General features: G+C 43.6%; 1 protein-coding gene across 5 annotated transcripts in view; it reads right to left on the reverse strand.

The window, feature by feature from the left end:
* Positions 1–330: 330 nt before the first annotated feature.
* Positions 331–18,704, reverse strand: part of ESYT3 (extended synaptotagmin 3) — a 49,377-nt gene continuing 31,003 nt past the window's right edge. For 2 of the 5 annotated variants that reach the window (XM_021678875.1, XM_021678874.1), the window contains exons 10-23: positions 18,160–18,242; positions 16,529–16,577; positions 16,174–16,263; positions 15,628–15,690; positions 15,471–15,533; positions 14,852–14,920; positions 14,052–14,138; positions 13,196–13,345; positions 10,955–11,544; positions 10,293–10,391; positions 9,685–9,816; positions 3,107–3,212; positions 2,235–2,284; positions 331–1,880 (exon numbers count right to left, since the gene is read on the reverse strand). In XM_021678875.1, the coding sequence (XP_021534550.1) occupies positions 1,844–1,880; positions 2,235–2,284; positions 3,107–3,212; positions 9,685–9,816; positions 10,293–10,391; positions 10,955–11,544; positions 13,196–13,345; positions 14,052–14,138; positions 14,852–14,920; positions 15,471–15,533; positions 15,628–15,690; positions 16,174–16,263; positions 16,529–16,577; positions 18,160–18,242 (1,668 nt within the window). In that variant the 3' untranslated portion in view covers positions 331–1,843. Of the gene's footprint in view, positions 1,881–2,233; positions 2,285–3,106; positions 3,213–9,684; positions 9,817–10,292; positions 10,392–10,954; positions 11,545–13,195; positions 13,346–14,051; positions 14,139–14,851; positions 14,921–15,470; positions 15,534–15,627; positions 15,691–16,173; positions 16,264–16,528; positions 16,578–18,159; positions 18,243–18,704 lie in introns of those variants that run through there. The other 3 variants (XM_021678876.1, XR_002479747.1, XM_021678877.1) reach the window with 3 other exon arrangements.

Genomic DNA, 18,704 nt, shown 5'->3' on the forward strand with positions numbered 1-18,704 from the left:
CTTCTTAATCAGCCATGTTTAAAATAAATGCTGTTCCTGGTTTAAGTAGGTTTTCTCTGTGTTTGGAAGAGGAAGGGATAGGTTTTCACTTGTTGGCCATCTTAACCAGAAGTTGTTTTAGGGTTGCTAATATTCAGGATGTGATACATGATGCATTCCCTTATACGTCTCTGATGCTTTACCATTTTCAAGGCACATGTATTTAGTAAACATTCCAATGCCATTGTGAAGTAGACAGGACAGGCATCAGTTGCCTGATTTTTGTTACGAGAATTTGTCACTCAAAATAGAAATCTTAGCAGAAACAAATTTTATTACACATCTACCATGTACTTAGCATAGTCTTGGATGATGGGGGCTGAAAATCAATTACAGTAACTTCAACTGGATGGACAGTAAACAAACATTAAATTTCAAACAATATGCGTAGTTGCCTAATATGTGATCTTCATAGATATCTAATAAGCCTTTTTAATAATTAAATGTTACAAGGCAGGGAATTATTAAAAAATACACAGCATTGACAGTAAATGCTGTAGGAGGTGGGGGAAAGGCCATTTCAGTGTGGACTGGCACAATAGAGGTGGGTTTTGAGACAAGGCTTTTGAAGAGGATAGGATTTGAGTAGGCAGGATATGATACATAGACTATTCTGGAATAGAGCATCTGCACATAAAGTTGTAAAACACTGGGGGCTAGATTGTTAGGTTTAAAGGACAAATTAAGGATTGGGTGTTATTCTTCTAGAAAACAGGAAATCATGGATAATTTATAAGAGAGAGTAACATAACAGAAACTTAAAGATGTTACCATTCTTCAGAAAAGCAGCAGTGAAGGCAGTGTGGGGGAGGGGACCAGGAAACTGATGGCAGGGGCTGTTGCCTGAGTGAAGAGAAAAGGATGCGAACTCAAGGGTAACTCTAGGATAACATCAGAGAGGATAAGAATATTTGGTGTTATAAAGTTTGAAATGCAAAAGAGGCATTTGTGCAATTTACATATTTTGCTTTTAAATACTATTTAGGTGAACCAGCCATGTCTTAGAAAAGTGGAATAGAATTGCCAAACCATCTGAGAGACAGACAAGAAGCTCCTTCTTCCTCTGGCACTAACACTCTGCAGCATTCTCTCATGCTCTGCTGTGGGAGTGGAGATGTAGACCTGGGCTTGGGGTTTGGTTTGCTTTTTCCTATGGAAATGAGGCCATGTGCTGGAGTTTGGGGCCAGGCCATCCCACACTGGAGTATTTAACTCAGGGTATTTAGGTATATCACTATAACATTGTTGCCATCAGAAAAGTACATGTTAGTTCTACAGTAGATACAGGAACAAATTTCCTGGCAGCAAAGTACCAGAGGTGGCAGAAGGACCAGAAGGGTTTAGGTAGTGTTGGCTTTTGGCACTTTTAGTGTGGGTCGTTTTTTATTCCCATAAAAGAAGCCTCTTCCCTTGGTCAGTCACTTCCCAGGAATACTGGTAGTTGCTCCAGGAACAGACCTCCTTCACCCCTTATGTCTGAGACAGGACACTTTGGACACATACATTTGGGCAAATCCCAAGTTATATGGTGGTGTGTAATTACCTACATAAAAAAATCACCACTGAGGTTCTGATAATTTATTAAGTATGAATACCCCATTTCTTTCTGGATTTGAACAATTAAATCCAACTGAGAGAGAACAGTACTTGCTTTTATATACATTTACCTCTCCCTAATATTATCCAGTCATGTACTTAAATTTCACACAAAAATGTATGTATATATTTTCAAATGGCTGTTCTGATTTAAATTACAAAATATACATATGTACACATTTTACTATAAAGGTAGTGAGGGTGCTCATCAACTTCTGGGCTGTCCATCTGGAGTCAGCTCGTACCTGTAAGACAGTTGGGTTTGGACTTGTGTTAGTATCGAGAGTGTGTTGTGGTGGCAGCATCAGGCCAAGCAGCCTCCTCTAGCCAGCCTAGGCCCCTGGGGGACAGGGAGAACCCATCCCTTTGTAAGTCGACCAGCCAGGATTAAGGCTAGAGCTTACAGAGGTCTGTTAGGTAAGTGAGAACTGCAGGCAGAAAAGCCCTAAGTATAGGTTATAATGTGTCTCCTTCCTTGATAAGCAAAGAAGTGGACATGTACTGAAAAAGGAAGAATTTTGGAGAAAGATTATGTGCAAGTGTCGGAGACAGTGTCTTGAGTACCAGATTAATGTGATAAAATGAAAGGGCTCACTTACCATTGTGAGAAGCCCTTAATCAGATCCTCTTTTGATAAGTCAATCAGTACCTAAACAAACACAAATAATCAGTTTCCTTCCAAAAACTGCATTAAATGGAAACATATTGGGACAAATGGAATTGATCGTAAAAAGGGCCTCCTTGGGTTTCAGTTTTGAGCAGGGACTCTTTTTCTTTTAGCTCTCAACATGGAACCTCTCCAGAAGGGCAATATAGACACTGACCTCAGTGTACTGGGAAAAGGTGAACTGCTCTTTGGAGTTAAACCTCAGAATTTATAAATGTTACTGAAAGAGAGAACAACTCGCCTTTACTCATGAACTGATTCGTAATTTTAAGCAAGACACCATAGTTGCCTCAACTGTGTAAAAATGAAGATAATTTCACCTACATCACAGAAGCAGGATCTTAAAAAGAAGGTCTTTATTAAAATACAACTGCAAAGTATTGTACAAATGTCATTCTTTTTGTCTGTCCTTGGCATCTTCCTGAAGGTTATATTTTCTCTACTTCTACTTAAAGTAAAATCCCATCTCCACAAAAATCTTGACATAATGAGACCCAAGCTTCACACAGTGCTGTATTTATCAAAACAATACTTAATAGATGTTCAAATACTTGTGCAATAATGAGTTTGGATAGATTCTCCAGTTTGTTAAAATAGTATTTATATTAATTTACACATCTGTTTTACTTTCAACAATGTTAAAACACACACACCCAAAAACCTCCCAGTGAGGCTCTAACATCCTTGAAGCCACTGGTAACACCCAGATGATCCCATCAGAATTTCTGCAAGGTGTTCCACCAGTGAACTCCAGTTTAGATAAGTGCCAGGGAACAGAGTACCAAGAGTCCCTCTTGTACTTACTTTTCCTAGCTCCTTCCTTCTGTGTGAGCCAAGTGGCCTACTGTTTTTCACTGCGACATCTAGTGACCTCTTCTTTACTTCTTCCATGGGAACAAAAAATTCAAATCTTTAAGATGCAAAAAGTCAGAAAGTGAGATTTACTTTTTTTTTAGATTTACATATTTTAATCATTTTTGTTGAAAATCTGAAGTGTTTGATCCATTTTCCTACTTTTAAAACAGAAGCTATAGACTATTTAGGGGACCGTGTAGAACAGTTGGCTCATAGCAGATATTCAGTGCATCATTATTACAGGTAATCACAGTCCTATGCTAATCACAAGCCGTGGACGTATTAAGAGGCTGTTTGCCTGTGAAGTGCCTTGTACTACTGTGCTTTGGGGTTTCTTACTTTCTCTGAGCCTACCCTGGCTGCCTTTCTTTCAGCTGCCCCTTCTCACTCTCAACAGTGCTTGCTCATAGGACCACCTCCACCCCTACCTCCGTTGTCTTTTCTGACCAGCTAAGGACTAGGATGCTGAAGAGTCAGCTGCAGTGGAGTTTCATAGAAAATAGTGGCCCTTCCCCCTTCTGCCTGTGGAGTAAGGCAGAGGAATCTTAGTGTATAAGCTTTGTCATATACTCACAAGAGGCCACTGGAATCCTTACTTCTAGGTATGTTTTTGTTTTTGAGGTAAGGGAACATTAGTTTCAGGTGTTTAACAATGATTTGATATTTGTATATATTGCAAAATGATCATCGTAAGTCAACATCCATCACTATACATAGTTATAAAAACTTTTTCTTGTGATGAGAGCTTTCAAGATCCATTCTCTTGGATCTAGCTACTTTCAAATATGTAATACAGTATTATTAAATATGGTCACCATGCTGAACATTATATCCCCATTATTCATTTTATAAGTGGAAATTTTTTCCATTTGACCCCCTTTACCTATCTCTACCCTCCCCACACACACACATAACACCAGCCACCAATCTGTTCTTTATATCCACGGGCTTGGCATCTTTTGTTTTTTTGCTATCCTTTATGGGCTTTTTGTTTCCTTTAGATTTCCACATATTAGCATAATACCCTAAAGGTCCATCCATGTTTTTGCAAACGGCAAGATTTTTTTTTTACGGCCAAATAATATTCCACTGTGTATATGCCACATTTTCTTTATCCATTCATCCATCAGTGGACACTTAGGTAGCTTCCATGCCTTTTCTATTATTGTAAATAATGTTGCAGCAAGCATGGGAGTATGTATGTGTTTTTGAATTACTTTCATTTTCTTTGGATAAATATCCAGAAGTGGAATTGCTGGATCATATGTTCTATGTTTAGTTTTTTGACGAAACTCTGTACTGTTTTCCACAGTGCCTGCACCACCTTCCCCCCATCAGTGCACCAGGGTTCCCTTTCTCCACATCTTTACCAACACTTCATAATAGTCATTCTAATAGGTATGAGGTGATGTCTCATTGTGGTTGTGATTTGCATTTCTCTGATGATTAGTGATATTGAGCACCTTTTCATGTGTCTGTTGGCCATCCGTATGTCTTTGGAAAAATTTCTGTTCAGGTTCTCTATCTTTAAACCAGACTTTTTTTTTGCTTTTAAATTGTATAAGTTCTTTGGATATTTTGAGTATTAACCCCTTATCAGATAAATGGTTTGCATATATTTTCTTCCATTCAGTGGGTTCCCTCTTCATTTTGTTGACAGTTTTCTTTGCTGTGTAGAAACTTTTTAGTTTGAGCTAGTTGCATTTATTTTTGCTTTTGTTGCCTTTGCTTTTGGTGTCAAGTTAAAAAAATCATCAAGTTCAATGTCGAGGAGCTTATTGCCTATATTTTCTTCTAGGGGTTTTATGGTTTCAGGTCTTACATTCAAGTCTTTAATCCATATTGAGTTTATTTTTGGGTATGATGTAAGATTGTGGTCCAGTTTTATTCCTTTAAATGTGGCTGTTCAGTTTTTCCAGCACCATTTATTGAAGAATCAGTCCTTTCCCATAAGTTGTCATATTGACTACTGTCATAAATTCATTGCCCATATATGTGCAGGTTTATTTCTGAGCTATTTTGTTCCATTGAGTTCCACTGATCTTTGTGTCTGTCTGTATGCGAAAACCATACTGCTTTGATTACTATAGCTTTTTAACAGAGTTTGATATCAAGTAGTGTAATGCCTCCAGCTTTGTTCTCAAGATTGCTTTGGGTTTTTTGTTGTTCCATACAAATTTTAGGATTTGTTCTAGTTCTGTGAAAAATGCCATTGGAATTTTGAAAGAGTTGCATTAAATCTGTAGATTGCTTTGGGTAGTATGGACATTTTAACAACATTAATTCTTCCATTCTATGAGCAGTAACTATCTTTCCATTACTATTTGTGTTGTCTTTGATTTTTTTCATTAATGTCTTACAGCTTTCAATGTATTGATCTTTCATCTCCTTGGTTAAATTTATTCCTAGGTATTTTATTCTTTTTGATGCAACTATAAATGGTATTGTTTTCTAATTTCTCTGATAATTCATTGTTAGTGTATAGAATGCAACAGATTTTTGTATATGATTTTGTATCTTGCAGCTTTACTGAATTTGTTGATTAGTTCTAATGGTTTTTTGGTGGAATCTTTAGGGTTTTCTATAATGTCATGTCATCTGTGAACAGTGACACTTTTACTTCTTCCTTTTCAATCTGGATGCCTTTTGTTTTTCTTGCTTAATTGCTCTGACTAGGACTTCCAAAACTAAAAAGGTGGCAAGAGTAGGCATCCTTGTCTTGTTTTTTATCTTAGAGGAAAAGCTTTCAGGTTTTCACCTCTCAGTATGATGTTAGTTGTGGGCTTGTCTCCTGTGGCCTTTATTACATTGACGTACATTCCCTCTATACCCACTTTGTTGACAGTTTTATCATAAATGGATACTAAATTTTGTCAAATGTTTATTTGCATCCATTGAGATGAACATACGATTTTTGCTAATTTGATGTTTCATATTGATTTGCAGATGGATACTGAATAATCCTTGCATTCTGGGATCCCCACTTGATCATGATGTATGATCCTTTTAATATATTACTGAATTCAGCTCTCTAATATTTTGCTGAAGATTTTTGCATCTATGTTCATAGAGGGCCTGTAATTTGTTCTTGTGTCCTTGTTTGGTTTTGGTATTAGGGTGTAATGCTGGCCTTGTAAAATGAGTTTGGAAGTGTTCCCTCTTCTTCTGTTTTTTGTTTGTTTGTTTGAAGAGTTTGAAAAGGATGGGTATTCTTTGAGTGTTTGGTAGAATTCACCAGTGAAGCCATCTGGTCCTGGACTTTGTTGGGAGATTTTTTTTTTAATTTAATTTTATTATGTTAATCACCATACATCATTAGTTTTTGATGTAGTGTTCCATGATTCATTGTTTGCGTGTAACACCCAGTGCTCCATGCAGAACATGCCCTCCTTAATACCCATCATCAGGCTAACCCATGCCCCCCATGTTGGGAGATTTTTGATTACTGATTCAGTCTCCTTATTAGTAGTTGTTCTGTTCAGATTTTCTATTCATTATTCAGTCTTGATTGTATGTTTCTAGGAATTTACCCATTTCTTCTAGCTTGTCAAATTTGTTAGCATATAATTTTGTTCATAGTGGTCTCATGATCCTTTGTACTTCTTTGGTATTAGTTATAATGTCTCCTCTTTCCTTTCTGAATCTGTGTTTTTTCTTGATGAGTCTAGCCTAAGGCTTGTCATTTTTATCTTTTCAAAGAACCAACTTTTAGTTTCATTGATCTTTTTTATTGTCTTAGTCTCTATTTCTATAATTTATTTCTGCTCTGATCTTTATTTCCTTTCGTCTGCTAACTTTGGACTTTCTTCATTCTTTTTATAGTTCCTTGAGGTATAAACTGAGATTGAGATTTTTATTGTTTACTGATGTAGGCATTTATTACTGTGAACTTTCCACTTAGAACTGCTTTTGCTGCATTCCACGAATTTGGCAAGTTGTATTTTCCATCTGTCTGAAGATATTTTTGATTTCTTCTTTCTTTGACCGGTTGGTTGTTCAGTAGCATGGTGTTTAATCTTTACATACTTGTGAATTTTCTGGTTTATTTCTTGTACTTGATTTCTAGTTTCATACCATGTGGTCAGAGAAGATGCATGATATAATTTCAATTTTCTTAAATTTATTAAGACCTGTTTTGTGACCTACATATGATCTATCTTGGAGACTGTCCCATGTACACTTGAAAAGAATTTATATTGTGTATATTCTGCTTTTGGATGAAATGTTCTGTATCTATCTGTTAAATCCCCATGGTATAACGTCATTTAAGGCTGGTATTTCCTTAGTGATTGTCTGGATGATCTACTATTGATATAAGTGGGGTATTAAAGTCCTCTACTAGTATTGTATTGCTATTTCTTCCTTTAGGTCTATTAATATTTCATTTATATATTTAGCTGTTCCTATATTGGGTGCATAAATATTTGTAAATGTAATATCCTCTTAGTGGATTGACTTCTTTATCGTTACGTAATGCTGTTTTCAAGTCTATTTTGTCTGATAGAAGTATAGCTACCCCAGTTTTCTTTTAGTTTCCATTTGCTTGGAATATCTTTTTCTATCCCTTTACTATCAGTTTGTGTATGAAATGAATCTCTTAAAAACTGCACATAGATGGGTCTTGTTTTTTTTATCCTTTCAGCCACTCTGTATCTTTAGATTGGAGAGTTTAATTTATATTAATAGTAGTCAATGCCATTTTGCTGTTTTCTGTTTTGTAGACCCTCTCTATTCCTTTCTTCTTTTGCTCTCTTCCATTGTGGTTTTATGACTTTCTTTAGTGGTATGCTTAGATTACTTTCTTTTTAAGTTAAGTTTTGTGTACCTACTATAGGTTACTGCTTTGTGGTTACACTGAGGCTTACACAGAACAGTCTTTAAGCTGATAATATCTTAAGTTTGAAAGCATTCTAAAGCTTTCACCCAGCCCCACCACATTTTATATCTTTTTATATCCCTTAAAACTAGTTACTGTGGTGATAGTTATTTTTAGTACTTTTGTAACCTTCATACTGGCATTATGCATGATTAATCCACTACCTTTACTATATATTTACCTTTACCAGTGAGATTGATACCTTTATATGTGTTGTTACTAATTAGCACCCTTTCTTTTCAGCTTACAAAGTCCCTTTAACATTTCTTTTAAGGCCAGTCCAGTGGTAATAACTTAATTCTTTATGACAACTTTTGCCAGATAGAGTATTCTTGGAAGTTTTTTCTTTCAGCACTTTGACTATATTGTGCCAATCCCTTCTGGCCTGCAAAGTTTCTGCTGAAAAATCTGCTGATTGTCCAAAGGGGTTCCCTCAATATGTAACAAGCTTTTCTCTTGCTGTTTTTAAGATTCTCCCCTTACCTTTAACTTTTGACACTTTAATTATAATGTGTCTTAATATGGGTCATGTACTCACAAGAGGTCTCCAGGCTCCTTACTTCTAGGTTTATCGTGAGGGTGGAGGTTGCCAAGTCTGCCCTCCAGATAACCTGGTCATATCTTACTGTTACAATTTTGAGAGAGAGAATTACTAACAAACAGATCAGGTTTGTCACAAAAGCCAAATGTCAAACCTCTCCCTCCTGTGTTCCCACATAGCAATTGTGAAATCCTTTTATTTGAGGGCAAAGTCTTTTACTTGTGTGGCTCTAGAATATAGGATGGTGCCTGGCATAAAGTGTTCAATAAATAATGAATAGATTCTCTTTCCCACACCCTTTCTTGATATCAGTGAACTCCAAGTGAAGCTCTTAAAGGAAAGTATTAGTTCTTAGACAAGGCCCAAAGAGGACTCAATATAACTCTTATTTAAAATGAGTAACTACTGACCAAGATAAGAGGAAATCAAAATTATCAGGTATATTATCTTCCCAGGCTGGTTAGAAATGGCTTTTGTTAGGATTCTGAAGCAGAAGGAAGCAATAATGAAATTTTGACTTCTTGACTTCCAGTTGACCTCAAGGTACAGAATATTTCACGCAAGACTTGCTATACGAGACCCATCAAAAGCAAGAAATGTGATTAGTATCTGTCAGTTGTGTACCCAAGCACATGGGTGGACAAGTCAGGGGAGGACATCTGTTTCACTTGCCACTTATGCTTTGTTGCAGAAGGGAAGACAGGCCACAGAGCTTGGAGCTTCAGAAGAAATTTTAGGTATCTGGATTCAAGATATGTTTGTTTTTAACTGCTACTTTAAAACAGTCAAAGAAAACATATTTGGTCAGATTTAAATCCTTTTAGTGCTAAAGAGGCTTCATTTAAAGAGAAAAAGTAGGGAGCAGTTCATAATCAGAAACATTTTAGCCTCTATGAGCAAGAAAAGTTGGTAGCCGTTTTGCTAAACTGCCCTGGCAGTCCTTTTCTCCCACTACTGTATAGAAATTTCATGAAGGCATAGACTGTGTTATCCCGAGGCCCACAGACCTAGCCCTTCCCAGCATCAGGCAGGCTTGCCAGGCACACAACAGGTACTCAGCAAATACTTGAATGATAGGACACTCTAAGCAGGGCAGTTTGGTTCACTTACGTCTCATCAAACAGGGGTTCCAGGGTCTTCCGTTTTACTGAGGTCTTCTTACGACTTGCCCACCTCCTCTCCGGTAACAAGTAGACACGGACATAGGGATCAGCCCCACTGCTGGTACAGGGTGTCAGGTTTCTGATTTGGTTTCAAAGACATTAAAGAAAAAAGTTTTGAAACACTGAAAGGACTCTTGGAGAAGGCTGTACTAGCCATTCAGCTTGAGATGGCTTGTGGATAAAAATGCCCTGTTGTCTAGATGACCCAAAAGCAAAAGTCTGCAGAATTTGGAGCATAAAACATAAGATGCAGGATTTTGAAAACACGTGTTTTTTAAAGCCCGGAGTAGAGCAAGTACTTCCCATCTAAAGGAAATTGGAGATTCGCACTTGAGAAAAGGTACTGGCTCCAAGTCCGCTCAAAGTTTTTGCAGTGGTTATATTTAAACGAAGCCCTTGGCTCTGGAGCCCGCCCACTGGCTTCACTGAGGACCTTGTCATTCACCGCATGCCACCTTCACACCTCACTCCTTCCTAGTGTATTAGGATGCCCACCCCTACGTTACTTCAAGCACCTCCACTCTCTCGTTCCCCCGGCCCCAGCCCCCCCGTTACCTGCAGCCATTGATGAGCACACTGAGGCAGCGCCGCAGACACACGTAACGCACGGTGAGCTGCACCTCACCCAGCCTCCGCCGCCTGAGCTCCCCGCCTCTGTGAGGAAAGGGCTCGTCACTCCCCTTGCCATTACGGGTGTTGGCCTCTCCCCCAGCCCCTAAGACAGAAGCACGCCCTGCTTTAGGCACATAGAGCCATGTGCGTTAGTAATTCTCATTGAGGTGCCTTTCAGTCAGAAGTCCGTTCCATCCATTCACATGTAATCATCCCACTTCACAGTAGGAAGAACATGAACCCTGGAGTGGGATCTGCCTTTATACCATGATTTCCTGTGGGACCTTCGGTGAGTTATTCGACCTTTATGATATTAACTTCTATCTCCTAGGGTAATTGTGAAGATGGAATTAAATAACATGCTAAGCTCATAGTCAATAAATGGCAGCCATTGATGATCTGTTTCCACATTCTAAGCTTTCCATATCATCCCAGTACACTTGAGAATTCAGGAAATATTTCTGTCGTAAGGAACCTTAACAAACAAAGCCCAGCACCTGGTTACCGCGGGAATGCACTTGCTCTCTTTCTCTCCCTTGCCCTGTGTTTCTAGCATATACCATGCTGCCTCTCATGAAGCCACTTTGTAAAAGACCAGAACTTGCAGAGAAAAGTGAGTCTGTATATATACTTTTCCATCCAGGAATGTATTTTTCACACAGGTCATTGTAGACAAGATTAAGCAGAGAGGTGCATACTCAGGGTTGAGGCTGATATCTGTCAGGTCAAAGCAGGAGGTGGCCAGGGAGTTGAGCGAGGACATGCTGGGAGCCAGCCTCTTGGGCGGCCATGCGAGTGGGGAGGCAGGGCATTTCATGGGTCTGGGTGACTTGATGGGCCCTGGAGAGTGGGGGCCTGGGACAGTCAGGAAGATGGTGGCTGAACTCCTCTTCTTCCCCAAGGGCTCACAGAACCCTTTGGCACTGTCCTTGCCTTTGGGCTCTGGGCCTGTCTCTTGGGGCGTGGGCTCGGTGGCAACAATAGTGGCCCTGGTGGTTGTCATGGTGCTCTTGGAGATTTCTTTGGTATCAGAAGCAGGATCTGGGGGGCATGGCAAATTTGCAGGGCACTCTCCCTGGGATGGGGCTTTGGGATCCTGGTTGGTGTCCACCTTCTTAACGAACAGAGGACCTTTCTTTAGGGCTTCAGGTCCTGTGTATGGGCTCCCCATCTCTCGTTCTTCCACGCGCAGGAACTGTAAGCAGATTGACAGGATTATGGGCTGGGCCTCCCACATCCACTTTCTCCTCCTCTGCTCTCATCTTAACCTCTGGGAAATGGTTCCTTTCTGACTGCCCAACCAAATGGATTTCTCCCCACCCCACCCCCATATCTTCCTTAACCTCTCTCTGCCCCTGGGTCCCTGTAACCAATTATTCTCTTTTTCCCTTACTACTGCCTCAATAGTGAGTCTTCATGAGGACTCAGTCCTGGCCCCCACTCACACTGGCTGGTGGAGACCTGGATCATTCTTAAAGCATGTACTGTCCCTCTATGCAAAGGACTCCCAGAATCTACACCTCTACCTTAACCTTCACATATATCACACACTGCTTCTGGATAGGGCCCTCTCCAGCTGTCACCCTATTCACCATTGCTTTCTCTAAAATGTGTTTCCTGTCCACACACACCTCTGTGCTCCTATAACCAAAGTTTCAAACCTCAGCCATTGTGTTTCTCCTTCCCCCTGTCATCAAGACCATTTCTAGGGACTTCCATTTCTAGCACTATAGTGATCAAATATTCTGAAAAGCCTCATTAAGAACGACTAATAAAATGAAACAAACATCCTTTTTAAATGCATAGCCAAAGTTACAAGAAAGTAAGGAAAACCCCTAGGGTTACTGAAAAATAAAGGCTAAGCTTTCCTAGGGTCATTTATCAACCTTGAAAAATCCAAGGGGTAATTAGGAGAAGAGGCCTCAGGTCAATGTGAGGCTGAGAGTTGAAGTCAGAACCATGAAGGTGGCGTCTCTTTAGGGAAAAAAAGTAGTCTAGGATAAACATTCCACGCCCCCCCTCCCCCCCAAGGAAAGACTGCTAAGAAATATATCCATCTCTGCCTGTACTCTGCTGGGGGAACTGAATATTTTCTGAGAATATGGCACCTGACAGGACTGTCTTATATGAATTTTGGTTCATATTTATACCTGTGGAATCTTGAAACCTAAAATTGAAAAATTAACCTAAGAATGGACCCTAGTTTGTAATGCCCCCAAAGTGCATGGTTATAGCAAAACAGAACCTCCTTGGAAGCAAGCAACCTCAATCTAGGTCACAAAAGAACACTCAACATATGTTTGCAGCCCAAGTCACCAAACGTAGAAATGAGTCACCCTGAAAAAGCATCAACAGATACAAGTATCAAAATCTAACTCTCAAGATCTTCAGATAATAGAATTCATAGACACACATTATAGCATAGGTATTTTCAGATGATTAAAGATGGAATTAGAAACAGACACAGTAGATTTGGAAAAGATAGAAATAAAAAACAGCCTTTGAAATAAAAACCATGAATATGTAAAGAAAAGAATTAGTGGTCTAGAAGACAGATCTGGGGAAATCAGAATGTAGCACCAAGAGATAAAGAAATAGAAAATATGAAAGTGAGGTCAGGTGGAGACAGAGGAGATGGGGAGAAGGTCCAGTGTAGGAGTTCTAGAATGAAGGATTAGAATGGGAGAGGCAGTATCTGAAGCTGACAATATTCCAAAGTTGATGAAAACTATGGATTTCCTAGCTTCTCAGCACAGAGCAGGTACTTAGTGCTGGGATAGTCCGCCTTGTTCCATGGCCAGAGCTCCACCCCTCACATACCCTGGGGAACAGGAGGAGAGATTTACCCGAAGCACCAGCCTCATGGAGATGAGGCTGTCCAGGCCTGAGTGGTCCAGCTGAAAGCGCTGCTCAAGGGTGAGGTCTGTATAGGGTAGAATCTGGCACAGGGGGAACTCCAGCACTCCCAGAGCATACTCTTGGTCATCGTCTAGCACCTGGGCAGGGGGCCAGTCACAAAACAGGAGAACCAAGCCCCACACCCCGCCACCACCTCTCTCTGGGCCCCATTCAAGTCTAAGTTCACTTCAGTAAGCATGTACTGTGCTTCTATTGGCCTCTGGTCCTGTTCTGAGAACCCAGGACTAGGACCAGATCTGTCCCCCGTTTGCAGTCAGGGTAGACGCAGTTAGGAGCTCTATGAGGCAAGTGTGTCAGATGCTCAGGGTCGCAGGGGCTTTAGGGACTGATGGGCTGAGGGCCTTAAAAGATCCCAGTTCTGCCATTTGTTGTTTAAGCTTTCATGACTAAGTCACTGTTTGTGCCTCTATTTGCTTCTGTGTAAAATAAAGAAGCTATCTCTTTTCCACAGATCTTTTGTGAAGATTAAATTATTTTTTTAAAGAAGTACATCATCATCAAGGTCCTGGGATGATCCCAACACAGGCCACTCTGGGTGCTGGGTAACAACATGAAAGAGTCTTGCAGGGAGAGCCAAGGGACTTGAGGGCTTGTCCTTCCACAGCCTCTTACCCACTGCCCTTGGGCACCAGCCTCATGAAGATGTGGGGCCTCTGTATCCTCTCCCACACAAAAGGGGCTGACTTTACTGCTGGGAGAACCTGCTCAAGGTGAATTATCAAGCTCCCCACCCCTCCTGGCTTAGACACTTCTTAGCTTTGTTCCAGGAGCCCAACTTCAAACCTTCAGGTGCAGCTCCTCAGCTGCCACGTTGGACACAAAGAAGGAGAACGCCTGGCTCCACACTGGGTCCTTGCTGTGGGGACAAGTCTGGGGACAGAAGAGAGAAAGATCATTGAAGGGTCAGGATGGGCAGCGCAGGATACTGGCACCCTCTGCTTTCAGCGGGCCACCCACTATCACTGGGAGCCTTCTCCGCCTCCGCCCGGGGATCAGACCCCACACACTACAGCTTAGGGGAGGCATTAGAGCAGGGCAGCCAGACCCAAAGGCCAGAAGGGAGCTTTCCCACGAAGTTGTACAGGGGCTGAAAAGCATACCAGCAGCACTAGCGCTCACTTCCCGGGGAGGGGACCAACAGGATTTCTGCTGCTTTCTAGCTCGTGCTCTTGGGCAGGTCACTCATCTCTGACCCTCAGATTCATTTTTTTTTTTTTTTAAGATGTTTTTATTTGACGGAGAGAGACACAGCAAGAGAGGGAACACAAGCAGGGGGAGAGAGAGAGGGAGAAGCAGGCTTCCCGTGGAGCAGGGAGCCCGATGCGGGGCTCGATCCCAGGACCCTGGGATCACGACCTGAGCCGAAGGCAGACACCTAACGACTGAGCCACCCAGGCGCCCCTGACCCTCAGATTCTTAAACCATAGAACTATTTTGTGAGGTTGTTCTGAAGACAAACTGTCTAGAATGTAGCCTGGCACCTACTAAGCATTCAATTCTCTAATTCCCTTCCCTTTTCTTCTCTCCTTAAAAAGGTGTGGCGCCCCCTTTCCTTGTCCCATGGCTACATACCACGCTCTTACCTTGCTCGTATGTGTCTTCTTGCCCACAGATAGCTTGACATAGGAAGAAGGATCTCTGCTGAGTTTATTCTGTGAAGGGCAAATCCACAACAATGAAAGTGGCACCACTGGCTTGAGACCACCCCCCACCCCACCTTCCCTCCCAACTCCCAGAGCATCAGTGGGATCTGGGACCAACCGATTGCTTCCCTTCGAGAGAAGGCTACTGTGGTGCTCCCAGGGCCACTGGGCTGCCAAAACTGTGCAAGCACCAGGATAGGGCTAACCCCAGGAGAGGTTCCAAGTTAATGACAAGAGGCCGGGAGCTGGGCCTGGTTCGGCACAGGCTCTTGTTCCCTGGGGCTATGGAAATGGTCAAGTTCTGGCTCTTTGACTTATGACCCAGGTACTTAACCTTCTGGGTGCTACTTGTAAGATGGCAACAAAAACAGACACACTCATCATGGGACTCAGGCATAATGAACATGGGGGACGAGTTGTAAAGCCCAGTGCCTGGCACACAGCAGACTTAATGAACGGCACTCTTGTCATCCGTAGGCTGTGGGTGCACAGATGATCACCCAGGGGACAGGGCTGTGGTCACTCTGGGGAAAAGGAGCAGCGACTTGCTTTCACTTACCTTGGTGAACCTGGAGAGTTTTTTGGCTCGATATTCACCATTCAGGTAGTCAAAAGGGTTTCTCTACAGCACAAGGACAGGATAAATGAATGACACACGGACATTTGCAAGTGACGGGCACAAGGCAGGGTGTGACACTGGTCATGTCACCACTCACCGGCAGGTTGCAGGCACTCTCCAAGAAGACCACGAGGATGGCAGTTGAGAGGCCACCTTGGTCCTACAAACAGACACAGACCCTCACTAGGTGCTGCAGCATCAGGAGACACAGACTGGTTTTGGAAAGGAAGCCAGCCAGCCCTTGCACTCCAGACAAGCCCTAAGATTCCCCACAACCTAGCTTTTGATTGAGACTGAGTCTACAACTGCAGCAGGACAGATTCAAGTCAGACACGGGGCGGGGGGGGGACTTCCCCATGAACTGGGCTGACCGGCACTAACAGCTTTTGAGGACCCCATCTTCCTGAGATGCTCAGAGGCTGTCTGCTGAGAGGTCATGAGCTGCCCTGGGTGGAGATGAGGCTGAGGGACATGTTCTGCAGAAGGTGGGGCTGGCTGGACAATTCTGGGAGTGGGATCTGGGGGCTTCATCCCGCCCCCTTCCACACAGCTCTCACACGGACCAGCCCTGCCACAAGTCCCACCCCCGCCCCACCACACCCACACACCTTTCCTTTAGGGAGCACTGACACCCCACACTCACCTCGATCAGAGCTTCTGGGTCGGCGATCAGTGAAAGCCACTCCAGCCGCAGGTGCAGCCGCCCGCTGGTTGTGTCGTTCAGGACAAACCACTGCAGGAGGAGGGTGAGGAGGGAGAGGAGAGCTCAGGCAAAGGGCCAGTGAGGTGCTGCTGACCCTCTTCAAGTAGTTCCGTTCTGGCACCTGGGGGGGGGGGGGCCTTCGTAGAGGCTTTAGGGAAAAGGTGACCCAGCCCAGATGGGGTGGGCTCTGGGCTTGAGGGACCAGGAGAGGTGGTCATAGAAGTGCTTCTGTCCTTCTACGGACAGATGGCAACAAGGATGTCCACAGGGAGGGGGTGACAGGCACCAACTCTACCTCATCCACCACTCTGTTCGTCATGACATCCCCGAGGCAGATCTGTAGGCTGGAATACAGAGGGAGTCAGCTCCGCTCCAAGGAGGCAAGAAGCCGCAGATGGGAGTGCGGCCCTCAAGGCAGGGGAGCTTATTCAGCCCAAGGAAGCCATGGTAGACCACTCGCAGCTCAAACAAACGAAGGACTGTCTGACCATCAGGGCTGCTGCCTGGGCAGGCAGGTGGCTCCGATCCCCAGAGGAGAATGAGCAGACACTGGACACACTGGCTCTGGATTTCTCCGTGATGGTGCTACTGGTGTTTTGAATGGCATGATTCTTCATTGTGCAAAACTGCCCATGCATTGCAGGAATTTAGCTTCCCTGTCCTGTGCCCTCTAAATGCCAGCGGCACCACCTCCCACAGTCATTGTAACAACCCCAGATGCCCTCCGAGGGTAAGTGTAGTTGGCATGCATGTGTTGGCATGTTCACAGCGTGCCTCCACCTACCCGACCCAGGCCCAAACGGGAGCTCCCGACAGCCAGCGGGGAGACTGTGTAGCCATTAGAAATGTGCTTGAGCTCAGAACACACTCAAAATCAGTCACAACACGAACTACAAGCCACACTTCTAACTTGCAACAATACAAAAACTGCAGCTTTTTCCATTAAGATAAAAAGAAAACATCTGGTGGTGAGCTGTTTCTTAGGCTGTCAGATCATGCCCCTCCCACTTTGCTTTGTTTCTGCTTTTACAATTACATGTTCATGGAAACAAGCTAAACAATACAGCAGTGTGAAAATTTGGGTAAAACTCTTTTCTGCCTCCTCATCCCAACCCCCTGAGATGAGCAGTGCGAACAGCCTGCTGTGTAGCTTCCATTCCCTTCTCTGTGCTCACACACACACTCGAGGGTCCTCCCTGGAGAAATGAATCAGACTGCACAAGCCACTTCCAGCTGCTTTCTCCCCCATACTGGCGTCCTCCATGTCAATGCACATAGATCCTACTACTCATCATTTTTAAAAGCTGCAGAATATTCTGTAGTTTGGCAATGGCAAATTTATTCAGATATTCAGCCAGTATCCTCTGAGGCTGGACTATTGATGTTTCGCCACCACAGTTCTGCTCATTGCGGAGCATTTCAGGTATAATGCTTTTACTTTACAGGAGATTCCTGGAAGTGGGGCTAACGGGCCAAAAGACATGTAAATTTGAAATTTCTATAGCCAGCCCCAGCATAGCCATTTCAGTCCTCCCACAGCCCTGAGTTTGGGTTCTGCCCCAGAGCAAGTGGCCAGGGCTCCTTGGCACTGGGGACCTGCCCATCCATGCCAGCTTGCCCCTACGACTGCTCCAAATGGGGATTCTGGGTGCATCATCATCAGGAGTGCAGGAAGCAGAGCCACGGTACACAAACCTTGGGGTCCTCGGTATCCCCAAAGTCCAGCTCAGGGCTGGGCACTCAGGAGACTTCTAGGAAGGAGGTTAGCGGCAGGAACGTAGAACAACGGAGCCAGTTGCCTAACACAGTCACCGTGTCACCGTAACCAAGCCCAGGGGTGCAGGTCACTGAGTGGTGGAAGCAGGGCTGCTGTGTCCCAAGGCCCAGCCCAACGCCCTCGGGGCCCAGCTCAGCCCTCCTCCTCACCTGCCCAGGAAGTCGTCCCTGTTGGGATCCTCGTCATACAGGTCCACCTCCAGGTCCTGCCCAGGGACTTCATACACTACAAACTGGAAGGAGACACAGGTGACTTGGTCTGCAGGCCACAATGGCTGATGGAGCAGGGCTCGAGCATGACCCTAGGGGAGCCAAATTCCAGCTCTGCCACCTGCCAGTTCAGAGCCCTGGGGAGGTTCCTGCCTTCCGGTGCCTTTGGAGAACCCCACCTCTAAGAAGGGAGTGATGCCCTCTGGCAGGACGGGGAGGATTAGGGTGGGTGCTCAGGGGACGGTGGCTGCTGGGTGTTCTGCACGGGGCTCGCAGCTTCTGGAGCGCTAAACAGGCTGTGGGTACTCCTCTTCAAGTAGTAGCGATTGTGGGTGAATTTAAGGGAGAACTTTAAGCTCCTGGCGTCAGGCTCCGGCAGGGGAGATTGAGAGGATTTGGGCAGAACCGACTCTGAGGTTCTGTCTTATACTCTGGTTTGAAAAATTCCAACAAAGCTGACTGGTGGGGAAGGGAGGTGGGAATGC

This window comes from Neomonachus schauinslandi, chromosome 1 (genome assembly GCF_002201575.2).
Source record: "Neomonachus schauinslandi chromosome 1, ASM220157v2, whole genome shotgun sequence".
Taxonomy (NCBI): Eukaryota; Metazoa; Chordata; class Mammalia; order Carnivora; family Phocidae; genus Neomonachus; species Neomonachus schauinslandi.